General features: G+C 29.7%; 5 protein-coding genes across 5 annotated transcripts; all 5 read left to right on the forward strand.

Moving 5' to 3' along the window:
* Nucleotides 1–3,549: 3,549 nt before the first annotated feature.
* GO595_009298 (PIKK family atypical protein kinase) lies at nucleotides 3,550–5,037 on the forward strand (the record flags this gene model as incomplete). Its single annotated transcript, XM_067922969.1, has 1 exon — nucleotides 3,550–5,037. The coding sequence occupies one exon, from the start codon at nucleotides 3,550–3,552 to the stop codon at nucleotides 5,035–5,037; it is 1,488 nt and encodes a 495-aa protein (XP_067770300.1).
* A 722-nt stretch (nucleotides 5,038–5,759) lies between these two features.
* GO595_009299 (Actin-like protein 3) lies at nucleotides 5,760–7,016 on the forward strand (the record flags this gene model as incomplete). Its single annotated transcript, XM_067922970.1, has 1 exon — nucleotides 5,760–7,016. One exon carries the CDS (start codon nucleotides 5,760–5,762, stop codon nucleotides 7,014–7,016), a length of 1,257 nt encoding a protein of 418 aa, XP_067770301.1.
* A 2,084-nt stretch (nucleotides 7,017–9,100) lies between these two features.
* On the forward strand, nucleotides 9,101–10,453 carry GO595_009300 (uncharacterized protein; the record flags this gene model as incomplete). Its single annotated transcript, XM_067922971.1, has 1 exon — nucleotides 9,101–10,453. One exon carries the CDS (start codon nucleotides 9,101–9,103, stop codon nucleotides 10,451–10,453), a length of 1,353 nt encoding a protein of 450 aa, XP_067770302.1.
* Nucleotides 10,454–11,131: 678 nt separating this feature from the next.
* On the forward strand, nucleotides 11,132–11,797 carry GO595_009301 (cysteine protease; the record flags this gene model as incomplete). Its single annotated transcript, XM_067922972.1, has 1 exon — nucleotides 11,132–11,797. One exon carries the CDS (start codon nucleotides 11,132–11,134, stop codon nucleotides 11,795–11,797), a length of 666 nt encoding a protein of 221 aa, XP_067770303.1.
* A 597-nt stretch (nucleotides 11,798–12,394) lies between these two features.
* GO595_009302 (Eukaryotic-type DNA primase, large subunit family protein) lies at nucleotides 12,395–13,222 on the forward strand (the record flags this gene model as incomplete). The annotated part of the gene is made up of 1 exon (XM_067922973.1): nucleotides 12,395–13,222. The coding sequence occupies one exon, from the start codon at nucleotides 12,395–12,397 to the stop codon at nucleotides 13,220–13,222; it is 828 nt and encodes a 275-aa protein (XP_067770304.1).
* Nucleotides 13,223–13,235: the final 13 nt, after the last annotated feature.

The raw sequence follows: 13,235 nt of genomic DNA on the forward strand, positions 1-13,235 counted from the left end.
TCATCGATTAGAAATTTATCAGATATGAAATTAATATCAAAATATTCATCATTATTACCAATTATAGTTAAATATTTTTGTAATTATATCGAACATTTAATCCCAAATATTATTGATACATGTTTAACATTATTATGTGGAGAAAATATTAATAATCAAATGGAAATCATTAATATCGATAGTTATAAAGATCCAAATTCATTTTTATTTAATATTGAACAAAAATCAAAAATTGAACCTAAAAGAACACAAATATTTAAAATGATAATTTCGGAATATTTAAATAATCGTGATATTTGTTTAATTAAAACTATTTCAAGTTTAGGGAATCGTATTTCATCATATTTAAATCGAGCATTAGATGCATTTGTACATATATTTTCTACACGGAAAAGTAAAAAAGTATTAACAATAGCAATAAAAAGTTTATCAAATTTATCAACAAAAATTGATACAGGTATTAATTTAAGGTTATATAATCAACAATTATTACCCATATTATTAAAATTACTTGTACAAAATCAAAATAATAAAGTATCAATTGCTATTATTAAATTATTTGGTACATCATTTGATTTTATAATTCAACCTGAAGATTCACAACAAATTCAAACAGATTGGGATGTAAATTCGAAGTCATTTTATACTGATTTTACTATTTCACATTTAATTCCATATTTTAATAATCCTACAATACATTTATTTGAAGCTGTTACACGTATATATGATTTAGAATCAAAAGATTCCGCAAAATTTGTTAACTTAGTAATACCAATGTTTATTAAAGGTATTGATACATTTAGTGATCGATATCGTGATTCATTATTTTCAAGTTTAGAAGTTATTACACGTGAATGTCAAATAGAATCAACAGAATTCTTAAATGATATCACAAAGATACAATTAAAATATTTAAATCAATTAGGTTCTATTAAATTAGCGGCTTCTTTATCTTATCATTTATTAAGTAGTTATAAAGAAGGTGCTTCAATATTATATATACCATCAACTAAAAATATATTTAATCCAAATAATAATTATATTAAATATTTATTACAATTTTTGACTTATTCTATTTTATATCAAGATCAATCAATTGAAGCGTATTTATTAACAATTGAAAATAAAATTAAAAATAATTCTTCTCCTAGAATATATAAATATATAACAGATTCATTAATATGTTTAGTTCAAAACAAAGATTTAACTTCTTTTCAATCAAGACTATTATTTATATGTTATCAATTATTATTAAATGAACAATCGAAACAACAAATTATACGATTTATTCCATCATTAATAAAATTTACTCAAATCCCTTTAACTAATATAAAGAATTGGGAAACTAAATTTAATATATCATTACCATTTTTATATCAAAATAATATAATTAAACCTAAAGTCCCTAAAATTAAATTATATCATCCAATAATACCATCTACGACATTAACGACACAAATATTTTCTGATTTAACTATCCCAGATGAATTAACATTAGGTAAATGGTTAGATAACTTATGTCAAAAAGTTATAAATAATTCACCTTCAATGGTTATACGTTCATGTTCAAGTTTTGCTACAACAATTACAGCATTTCGAGAAAAATTATTTCCTATAGCATTTTTAAGTTGTTGGCAACAAGTTACATTAGAAGAACGTACATATTTTTCACAAATAGTACAAAGTATTATTAATAACTTTCAACATATTGATCCATTTTTTATATCAATCATCGAATTATTAGATAGAGCTTCAATGCCATTATTAATTGATGACATAGAATTAGCTAAAGCTTGTGGATCAGGTCCATTAACATTATATTTCTTACAAAGATTATTCATGAAGAATCCTAAAGATCCGCAAATCATTGAGAAATTATTAGACTTAAATACTACTATGGGTCGACATGATGCAGCTCATGGTATATTAGTTCATGCTAAAGGTATTTTAGAAGATTCTAAAACAGCTCTTTGGTGTGAATTATTAAGTGAATGGGATAAAGCATTAAAACTTTATGGGAATAGTAATAAATATATTTCAAGTAAAATTCGATGTTATTCACATTTAGAAATGTGGGATAAAATAATCGAATTAGAGAATTCTTATGAGAAATGGCCGAATTCACTTAAAGAAGAAAATGCAAAACATTTCGCTTGGGCTAATTATCATTTAGGTAATTATACAAAAGTATTAAAATATATTTCAGAATTTCATTCTGATTTACATTTAAGTGAAATATTATTTTGTGCATTTTTCTCATTAAAAGTTGGTAAATATGAAGAATGTGAAGAATATTTAACAAAAGGATTTAAACTAATTACTAAAGATACAAGTGTATTCGTAAGTGATGATTCGATTCGATTAAATAAGAATTTACATTATTCTCATGTATTTATTGAATTAAAAGAATCATTAAATATATTAAAAAAAGGTATTGATCATACACAAAACTTATTAACAGAAGTATGGAATAAAAGATTAAAAGGTTTCCAACGTAATAGTCAATCATGGATACATTTAATAGCAATTAGATCATTAGTATTTACACCTGGCGAATATATTGGCGTTTATCTTAAAATGATTTCAGTATTAAGGAAAGAAAGAAGATGGAACTTAATTGATTCGTATTTTAAAAGATTATTTTCTCAATCAATTTTACCTAATGTAGAATTAGCTCAAAGTAAAATACTTTGGGCAATTAATAAGAAAAATGAAGCAATTGATTTACTTCAATCTATACTTCAATTAATTAATTTACGGAAATCTTCAAATGAAATTGAATTTCATCAAAACTTATTAAAAGTTAATAAAAGTATATTTCCATTATTAATAAAAACATTAACAAAACAAGAAACATTTAATAAAGAAATTATTCAAAACAATAATATAAATTTCGATAATTTAACATTAAAAGATTATAAAAAGTTATTAATTAATATTGATAATAAAAATTCAATTAAGAAATATTTTGATGAATTATATAAAATCCCAAATTCACATTTAGAATCACGAATTTATTTAACATTAGGTCGTTATCGTTATAATCATGATGAACATACATCAAAGAATCTGAAAGAAATTGCACAAATATATGAATTAGGTAAAGTTAGTAATCGAAATGAATATAAAATATGGTTAGGATGGGCATATACTAATTCAAGTTTAATTAATGTAATACCTGAGAAAAGTGATATTTATAGTATTAATGCAATTAATGGATATCTTAAAGCTACACAATTACGTACATCGAATACATTAGAATATTTATGTCAATTATTTTCGATCTTTTTTAGGATGAAAGATAGTAATTATATTACGAACACATTAATTTCTGATTTAATTAAATTACCACCAAATATAATATGTCAAATCATACCACAAATTACAGTACAAATTGCACATCCTGATATATATATTCGACAAGTTGTACATAAAATTTTATATAATTTTGGAAAAGAACATTTCCAAGCATTATTTTATCCTTTACGTTTATATAAGTCATGTGATGATATTCAAAAAGTATCAATTGCAAAAGATTTGTTATTAAATATGGGTAAAAAACATTCGGAGATATCAAACGACGCGGAATTATTTGTCGAAGGAATGTTACGATCAGCAATTTCATGGTTCGAAGAATGGATAGTAACATTAGATTGTTCATCACGTTTTTATAAGAATGAAGAATATGATAAAATGGATGAACTATTAGAAAAACAATTTCGGAATTATGATTCACCGAAATGTGATTTCGATCGATTATTCATACGATTATATGATCCGATTATTCAACAATGTAAAGCACATTTTCGGACACATAAGAAATATTCATTACGAAAGATGTGGGATCAATTTAAACATTTATTTGGACTTTTAATTGATCGAGTTAAGAAATTAGAATTAATATTATTACCGAAAGTATCTGAACAACTTGCAACAAAACGTAATTTTAAAATATCAATTCCTGGTACATATTCAGTCGAACATAAAGTTCCTACATTATATTCGATAGAACCTGCATTACAAGTATTAAGTACACAACAACATCCACGTTGTGTATATATGATCTCATCGATAAATGAAAAAGTTAAATTCTTATTAAAAGGTAATGAAGATATTCGATTAGATCAACGTGTAATGCAATTTTTCACGTTAATTAATTCATTATTAAAACATAATCGCACTACTAAAGAAGTTAATGGAATGCAAATCACAAAATATGCGATAATTCCATTAGCACCTAATGCTGGTTTAATAACTTGGGTAACTGGCGCTGATACATTACATCAAATGATTAATGAACATCGGAATTTATATCATTGTTCACAATCGATTGAGTTAGAGATCATTATGGATATTGTTGGTAAATCGAATCAACAATTAACTACATTACAAAAGTTAGAAACATTTAATTACATTAAAAAGAAATGTAAAGCTTATGAAATTCGAGAAATTTTATGGTTAAGATCCAAAAATTCATTTTTATGGATCAAGAAAAATCATAATTTCACAATTACAACTGCGTTAATATCTATGGTTGGTTACATTATAGGTTTAGGCGATCGACATCCATCGAATATAATGGTGCAAAGAGAAACTGGAAAAGTTATACACATCGATTTCGGAGATTCTTTCGAGGCAGCTATACTTCGGAAAGTTTTCCCCGAGAAAGTACCATTTAGATTAACAAGAATGATAGTGAACGCTTTGGATAATGGTTCAGTCGAAGGAATATTTAGAAAGAATTGCGAAGATGTAATGTACGTGTTAAGAGAAAGCAAAGAATCAATCGTAGCTTTGTTGGAGATATTCGTACATGAACCAATAGAAGAGGCGGAAAGATTCGGAAAGGAAAAGTTGCAAACAATGATCATAGATAGAGTGGGAGAAAAGTTAAATGGTAACGACTGGATGCTCCCGGGCTACGACGAGAATAATATGGAGCTGAACGTGGAGGAACATGTGGATAAGCTAATACAACAGGCAATGGACCCTTATAGATATGTGTCACATTACGCTGGTTGGTGCCCGTATTGGTAATTATTGTTAAAAATAGAGTTTTATACTTTTTTTATTTAAATAAATTAATTATTTGTGAAAAATTAATGAGTACAAATATTTGTTTCTTATCATTTAATTTTTCGTGAAAAATCAAACCAAAAGTTCATAAGGTTTAAAGAATGTATTAAAATGATTAAAAAAAAAGTTTCAGTGATTTCTTTGTTTTTTTAATATAAATTTTATGTTCAGGATTATGGGAGAACAGCTTTATTCGGATGCAATAACTTTGAAAGCTGTAGCGCATGTTACTCAATTAAAAAGGGAATTGATGTTAAATTCAAGGATAAAAACAGAAATACTGCACTTAAAGAATATACTTATTATGCAACTGCAAAGATATTAACAGAAGCAGTCATTGAGTATCAACAAAAACACCCTAACTTTACCTGTTAAATTAAATTTTCAAAAACCAAAAATATATTTTGTTCATTATTTAATAAAGAAATAGAAATGGATTTCCTCTGTAAAACAAAACATTATTTTTCTTCAAATATTTCCAAAACTGGTTGAATCAACTTTTTGAATAATTTATTCATTTAAGTAATGATCATTTTGCATTCAATTTTAGAGTTGTCTCGAAGCAATTTGACAAATAACCAAGGACAACTTTTTCTCTTTAATAACCGCCAATTTTTGCCACCTTTACTTGTCCATTTTTTACGGCTTGTTTCACTTTTTGCATTAAACCTCCACACAGCAAAATGTCGATTGACACACCTGTTATCATCGATGTTGGTACTGGCTATACCAAAATGGGCTACTCAACCAACAACCGACCTGACTACATCATCCCTACTTTGATTGGAAACAGAGATCTTAAGAATGTTTCCCAAGCACAAATGACAGGAACTGAAGATCTTGATTTCTATATTGGTTATGAAGCTATCCAAAACCAAACATTATACCCCAACACCAACATCATGAAGCATGGTCAAATCGAAGATTGGGATAAAATTGAACAATTGTGGGAACAATGTCTATTCAAATATCTTCGTTGCGAACCCGAAGATCACCCCGTTCTCCTTACTGAGCCACCACTCAACTCTCCTGATAATCGTGAATACACTGCTGAAATTATGTTTGAAACATTCAATGTTCCATACCTTTATATTGGTATGCAAGCTATGTTAGCCATTGCTGCTTCTTGGACCAAAGAAGGTCAACGTTCATCCACTGGATGTGTTGTTGATTCTGGAGATGGTGTTACCCATATCATTCCAGTAGTTGAAGGTTATCCAATTTCCAATGCTATTCAACACGTTCCTGTTGCCGGTCGTGAAATGACTCTTTTCATTGCCGATTTATTAAAAGATCGTGAACCACAAGTTCCACCTGAAGATCGTTTCAATGCAGCTCGTGACATCAAAGAACGTTTCTGCAAAGTATCCAAACATCCAAGTGTCACATTTGCCATGTTTGATAAGAATCGTTCCAAGTACATCGAAAAGTATCGTGGCGTTTCATCTAAGACTGGTAAGCCATTTGAATGTGAAGTCGGCTACGAACGTTTCCTTGCACCCGAAGTTTGGTTCTCACCCGAACTCGTCAGCAGTGAATATACCACTCCAATTTCAGTGCTTATTGATCGTGCCATTCAATTATCACCGATCACTAACCGTATGCAACTTTACAACAACATTGTTTTGTCTGGTGGTTCAACAACATTTAAAGGACTCGCTGGAAGGTTACAAGGTGACATCCAAGTGTTAGTTGATGAAAGATTAAGAGAAAACGCTGAAAGAGAATCAAAGAGAATCAATAGGAAGATTGAAGCCGGTAAAGTACCCGTTAGAATTGTCGAGCATAGAAGACAACAATACGCTGTATGGTACGGTGGCGCTATGTTGGCACAAGGTGGAAAGGCGTTCTTGAATAAGTGCCATACTAAAATGCAATATGATGAGGTGGGACCATCAATTGCCAGAGCAAGTGCAATGTTCGGCGAAAGCGCTGTGTAAAGTCATTAAACAGGTTTCCTATGATTTTTTTTAAAAAAATTTTGGTGAATCACAACATTAGAAGAAACTGTTTGGTTATGGTTTATGATATCGTGTAATCTATTGGTAATATCAAATGATTTAATGAAACATTTTTGGTAGTGAGCATTGTGAAATGTGTTTTATCATTTGTTGATTTGGTTGCAAAACTGATAAACGGTCTTTAGTCAGGCGAGCACGTTAAATAAGTAAACATTTAGTTTCATGAAGAACAATCCAAACTTCCAAAATATGAGATATCAACCAAATGCTATTCCAATTTATCCAACTTATATTTTCTTCCAGCAACCAATGGGTCCAAAACCTGGTATGATTCCACAACCTTTCTTACAAAATGTTAATCAAGCTAGACCAAATTATGTACCTCAACAGCCTAATCCAAATCCACAACAGGTGCAAAAGGTGAATAATATTTCCCCATATCCACAACAGGTGCAAAAGGTGAATAATATTCCCCCAAATCCACAACAGGTGCAAAAGGTGAATAATATTTCCCCAAATCCACAACCAATACCACAAAGAGTTGCATCACCAATAAAACAAACGAAACTACATTATACACCAGAAAACATACCAAAAAGCACCTCAATCACTTTTGGAGATGAGATTACCATACAAAAACCTGAGGCTGAACTTTTACTATTTCCATTTAATTTCGAAAAACCTTTAACTATTGCTGATTCAATCAATGCTTTTAAGCAGAAGGTTCATTTTAATGATAGCTGCATGATTAATGCAGATAAATCACAAAGCAATGAAAAAATTTCTCATTTTAGTAATTATTTTCAGATCCAAAGAGACTACCACAAAATGGATGAATTCAAGAATGACGTTGCTATGGCGTGTGATCTAATTGATAGCGAAAATTAATATTTTTGGAATCCAAATTTGTGTGTATTTAAAATTTTAAATGACCTCATAGAATATTTTGAATGAATATCACAAAAGTTGCGTCGCATATTAAATACCCTTGTTAATGTATGAACTATTTTTTTTTATGTAGATACATAAGATGAGATTTTATAAATGTATAGTTCCTGTTTTAATTAAAAAATATTATTTTTGGCATACAGCTTTTGCCTGTTATTTGATTTGTAACAGAAATAAATATTTTTTGTCAAATAAAATTTTAATTAATTTTGTAAAGAGAAAAAACACAAACATTGAAATGAAGCTCTTTACTCAGTGTTTGTCTTTAAATCATTACAAGCAATAAATAATGTATTTTCTCAGCAAAACCTGTTTTTTTGCTACAATTTACCGTTCAAATCATATTCAAAATATTGTATGAGATGTATCAATCCCTTTTTTGACAAAATTCAATTGAATTACAAATTAAACCGCCGCAATTGTTTTGCAACGATATTCTAATGGGTGAATCCGATGAGCAGATATCAGAAATACTAACTAGCATTGAACAAGCAGATTTTTCAATTGCTCCTTGGATAGAACCTAATTTTTGGGCAAATATAAAAAATGACGAATTTGCACTTCAATACATCACACTTCTTCTTAAAACCATAGTAAATAAGCTCACTGCTAACGAGAACAATAACGACACCAAAGATTGTTTTAAATTTCTATTAACAATAATACATGTAGCGTTATCATACCGAAAATCAATTAGTCAAATTCCCAATTTGCTTGATTTAACCCGAAAGATAGGTTCATTTGATTTGCCAAACTGCAAGTTTTTTTCTGTTTTTATTGCAAATTCATATTCTTCAGACTCAGTCAGAAATCTTCTTGATCTTATAGTTGACACTCAGAACATAAGTGTATTTGGTGAAGCTGTATCTTTGTTTAGCTTTCATAGTTTTCTTCTCAGTGCTAATACAAATACTGAAATAGGTTCTCAATTTATTGATTGTGTCAATGAGAAACTCCAATGTGAAATATCCATAAATTCTTCACAAGTTTTAGTCCATATCATACACTTTTATCTAACATTTTTCCCATGTCCAAATGATCAACTTAGCAAAATCCTTGATTCATTCAACTTTTTCTATTCCAAACCATTCTCCATCTCACACCGTGCCTCGCTCATGCAGAAACACATTGCCAAACTTCTCAAATATCCACGTTATCTTTATTTACAAATGTTATCCGACTTCTCCCACACAAATGAAGCCTTTGATACTAAAGTCCATCTGATTTTCCCAGCTTCCACCAATTATTTACCCAATTTACTTTATTTGGATTATCCCTCAAATTCCACATTTCAAAAATCACTTCTCGATTTTGCTCGTACCTTCATTACCACCTATTACAAAGTTCCAGCGCCTGATGTTCCCACCTTAATATCATTTCTTCAAAGTCTTAAACTTGATGAAAAACGACTTTCGCAATTATCCGAACAATTTTCATTTACTCCAAACCCAGATTTTTCTGCGCCAACAGATACATCACGACTTCTCCTCCCAACGTACAAACTCGTTCCCATTCGACTCTCGTTCAACTTCACTGCGACACCGGATTTAAACGTCCCCTTCCTTAACGGCCTCTACTTTTTCACTAGTACTTCTGACATGATCTTATCCAACAGTATTTTCAAGCAATTATCCACCTATTTAACAAGTATATCTGATGATTTATTTTATGAACAAAAGCTTGTAATTATTGGTGATGATTATGTATTATCGAAGTTTATTCTCTCATTAATCTCATTAATACAACAAACACCAATCCTTAACAACGCATCATATACAATATTCTTTATCCCTGATAAGCCATCACGTATCGCAGACTTCATTTCAAAAAAGGATGAAGTCTATAAACGATTTATATCTCAATTATTTAATCTCATATCGAACCTTTTACCAACATTTAATGAAATGTCAAACACGACATTTCCTATTTTAGAACATACTGATCATCTTAACTATGAGAACAATTTATGGTTTAATGATCCTACTCCATCACATATGTTACAATTTGGGATTCAACATTATTTACATTTTGCAAAAGAAATATGTAACATAAACATATGGCAATGTAACTTAAAATATGATGAAAAATGTATCGTTGTACCATTTATCACTTACGCAACAATATTATTAGCGAAGAAACAATATCAAATATATTACATAGGCGTCGGTACTGAGGATGGATCGTTCGTATGTGAGAAGCAACAAGAGTTAACTATTTGGTCAGCAAATAATAGTTTGAACGCGAACCCAAATGACCCTTGGCTGGTGACTACAATACAAACAAGATCAAGCACAAAGACTGTGATGGTGACAATGCTGAGAGTAATGAACACTAAAAAATCACCATTCGAAATGGAAATAGATGGAACTAAGTATGGGCCTGTAAACGAAATTACAATTTCGGAGTTCCCGTGCTTCCCGCAGAGCCCAAACACAAAGCCGCTGCTGAGAATAGCAACGTTCTCATAGAGGAAACTGTTGTTGCAGAATTAATTTGTTAAACTATTTGATCTAAGAAAATCATTTTCAACTTTTTTTCTTTAATTTTGTTGCATATTTGAATCAATCTGTGATATAAGTCTTTACTTTGCTTTTAATTGTAAAGTCTTTATGTAATTTTTAGTTGTACATAGGCAGACTAGTTCAAATAAAGAAACAAAAGAACAATAATAAAAATAAACATGTGGTTAAATAAGTTTTATTAAAGTAATTTTATTAATAATAATAAAATAAAACATTTATATTTAATAATTTTTTTAAAAAAATATAATTTAATATTAATATAAAAATAAATTGAAAAGGAAGCAGCACCATACGTTCCCAGGAAGTCTCCCAGCCTAGTACTGATATGGCCCGCGATTGCTTAATTTCCAGGTTCGAAATGGAGCTGGATGTATCCAATCGGGTATGGCCGCTTCAATAAAATATTTGAATCTTCATCCTTAAATATTTCTTATTAATTGGAACTTTTTTGCAAAATTAAAATTTTCGTTCTTCTTTGACACTTTCGAATAAACCAAACAAAATCGGACGACAAAGATATTTTAATAACTAATTGATCGGTCATTTAATTTAAGAAAATTTCAATTGATAAATGTTTTAATTTATTCTAAATGAACAATTAAGAGTTTAATTCATTTTTTAATTATGTTTGGTTATTTTACTGATCCATTTTATGATCCATTCGTGGAATACAGACCAATAAGAGTTTATCATCCATTTAATGCGATGAATAGATACTTTAATAATCTTGAACATCGTTTAAATTCTTTATTTGCTGATGCATTTGATGAAGAATTTAATAATATGATTGAACAAGATAAACCTAAAGAACAAAAAGAAGAAAAGCCTAAAGAAGAAGAAAAGCCTAAAGAAGAAGAACTTAAGAAAGAAATAAAAGAAACACAACAAAAGATTGTTAAAAAGCCTGAAAATTATAGACCACAAAATTATTATAGAACTTATTCATCACAAAGATACTTTAATGGTAATGAAAAATTCGAAGAAATTCGTGAACAAACTAATGATGGAGAAAAGACTTATATTTCTAAAATTAAAAGAATTGGTAATCGTTGGGTTCAAGTAGATGAAGTTGTAGATAAAGAAGGTAAGAAAACAACTAAAGAAACATGGCATAATGTAGGTGAAGATGAAATTGATGCATTTGAAAATGAATGGTCTTTAAGACGTGGTATTGAAGCTATTGGTAGTAAAAATGAAGAAAAACCTGCAATTAAATCAGAAAATACCGAGAAAAAAGAAGGACCTAAAGAAGAAACTAAGGAAGAACCTAAAGAAACAAAAGAACAATAAAATTATTAAAATTAAATTAATAAATCATTAATAAATAAATCATTATCAAGTTAAATTATTAATTTTTCGTTGTGCGTTTCAGTTGTTATGAGGACAGAAATTAGAAACCGTTAAATGGTTTTGTTCACTTTTTGTTTTTTGCTTTCGTTTGGGAGTTACACAAGCCAATACTTCTCTTCCTCCGTAGAGCCAATACAAAAAGAAATAACAAGAGATAATTTTTATACACCCACATATACAAAAGCTCCTGAATTTAAACTTATGTTTAATCAAATTTTGGCATTAGCTCAAAAACGTAGATCATTTCATAGATATTTAGAATTTGAAGAACAAAATAGAACGTTAGATTATTCTCAAATTCGAGTTCTTTCAATTGATTGGGGAATACCATTTCGTAAATCTTCGTTAAATAAGAATGAACTCCAAACAGATTTGGTGTCTTTTTACTCCTTATTATTAGGGTCTCTTAATTCAGAAGAAGATAAAAATTTATTCGCAAGTTATGAAAAACGTTTATTTTATTATCGCTTAAAAACATCAGGAATCTCAGCAATTCAAATTGACAATTATTTCTGGCCCAATTTAAAATTTCGTGACATGATAACTTCACAAAACTCCAATGATGATATTGTCTATTTACCATTTCAAGATTGTATTGAATATTTCGATGTATCTGAACTCGAAATTGTCAATGGCTCTGTTAAGATAACTCTTGAGCACATTTATCAAATGGTATCTGAAACTTTTAGAAATAAGATTTTGTCCAATATCCAACATTTTGAGCAATCACTGACCGAACATAAATCACTTTACACATGTCTAAGTGCTGAACTCCGTAAGCTTGATAACCAATTTCTTTACATCTCTCGCGATACATTTGATCTCCAAGCCGAGCGTTCCTTTCCGCCGTGCATGTACCGGATCTATACCAATCTTAAGAAGACTCATTACGCCACATTCAAAGGCCGATTTGAGCTTACACTTTTTCTCAAATCGCTTGGTCTCAATTACTTCGATCAATTCCAACTTTGGAAAAAGTACTTATTTAAGCCCGGCGAAGAATGGCACTTCGAGTCGCAGATCAATCTTTTCTTGCGCCAACTTTATGGCCTTACTGAAGCTGAAAATCATTTTTATTTCCCGCACAAATGCACCACAATGATAAACCACGACTCGCCCGCAGCCGCGAAAATGGTGCAGGGATGTCCATTTAAGTGTCTGAGCAGGATCGATCTGAAAGTATTTCTAAAGAAAATGAGAAGAGATATTAAACATTCGGAAATTGATAAACTGGCAGTGGACGCAGAGCAGTTTCCGATTCAGGCGTGCGCAAAGTTCTTTGCTGGGAATGCTGAGCAGGATCAAAAAGAATTTGAAAAGCCATTGCAATATTATCTTGAAAGTGAAAAGAGAATAAATAAATGAATAAATCACAAAA

This window comes from Histomonas meleagridis (assembly GCF_020186115.1).
Source record: "Histomonas meleagridis strain 2922-C6/04-10x chromosome Unknown contig_9, whole genome shotgun sequence".
In the NCBI taxonomy this organism is placed as follows: domain Eukaryota; phylum Parabasalia; order Tritrichomonadida; family Dientamoebidae; genus Histomonas; species Histomonas meleagridis.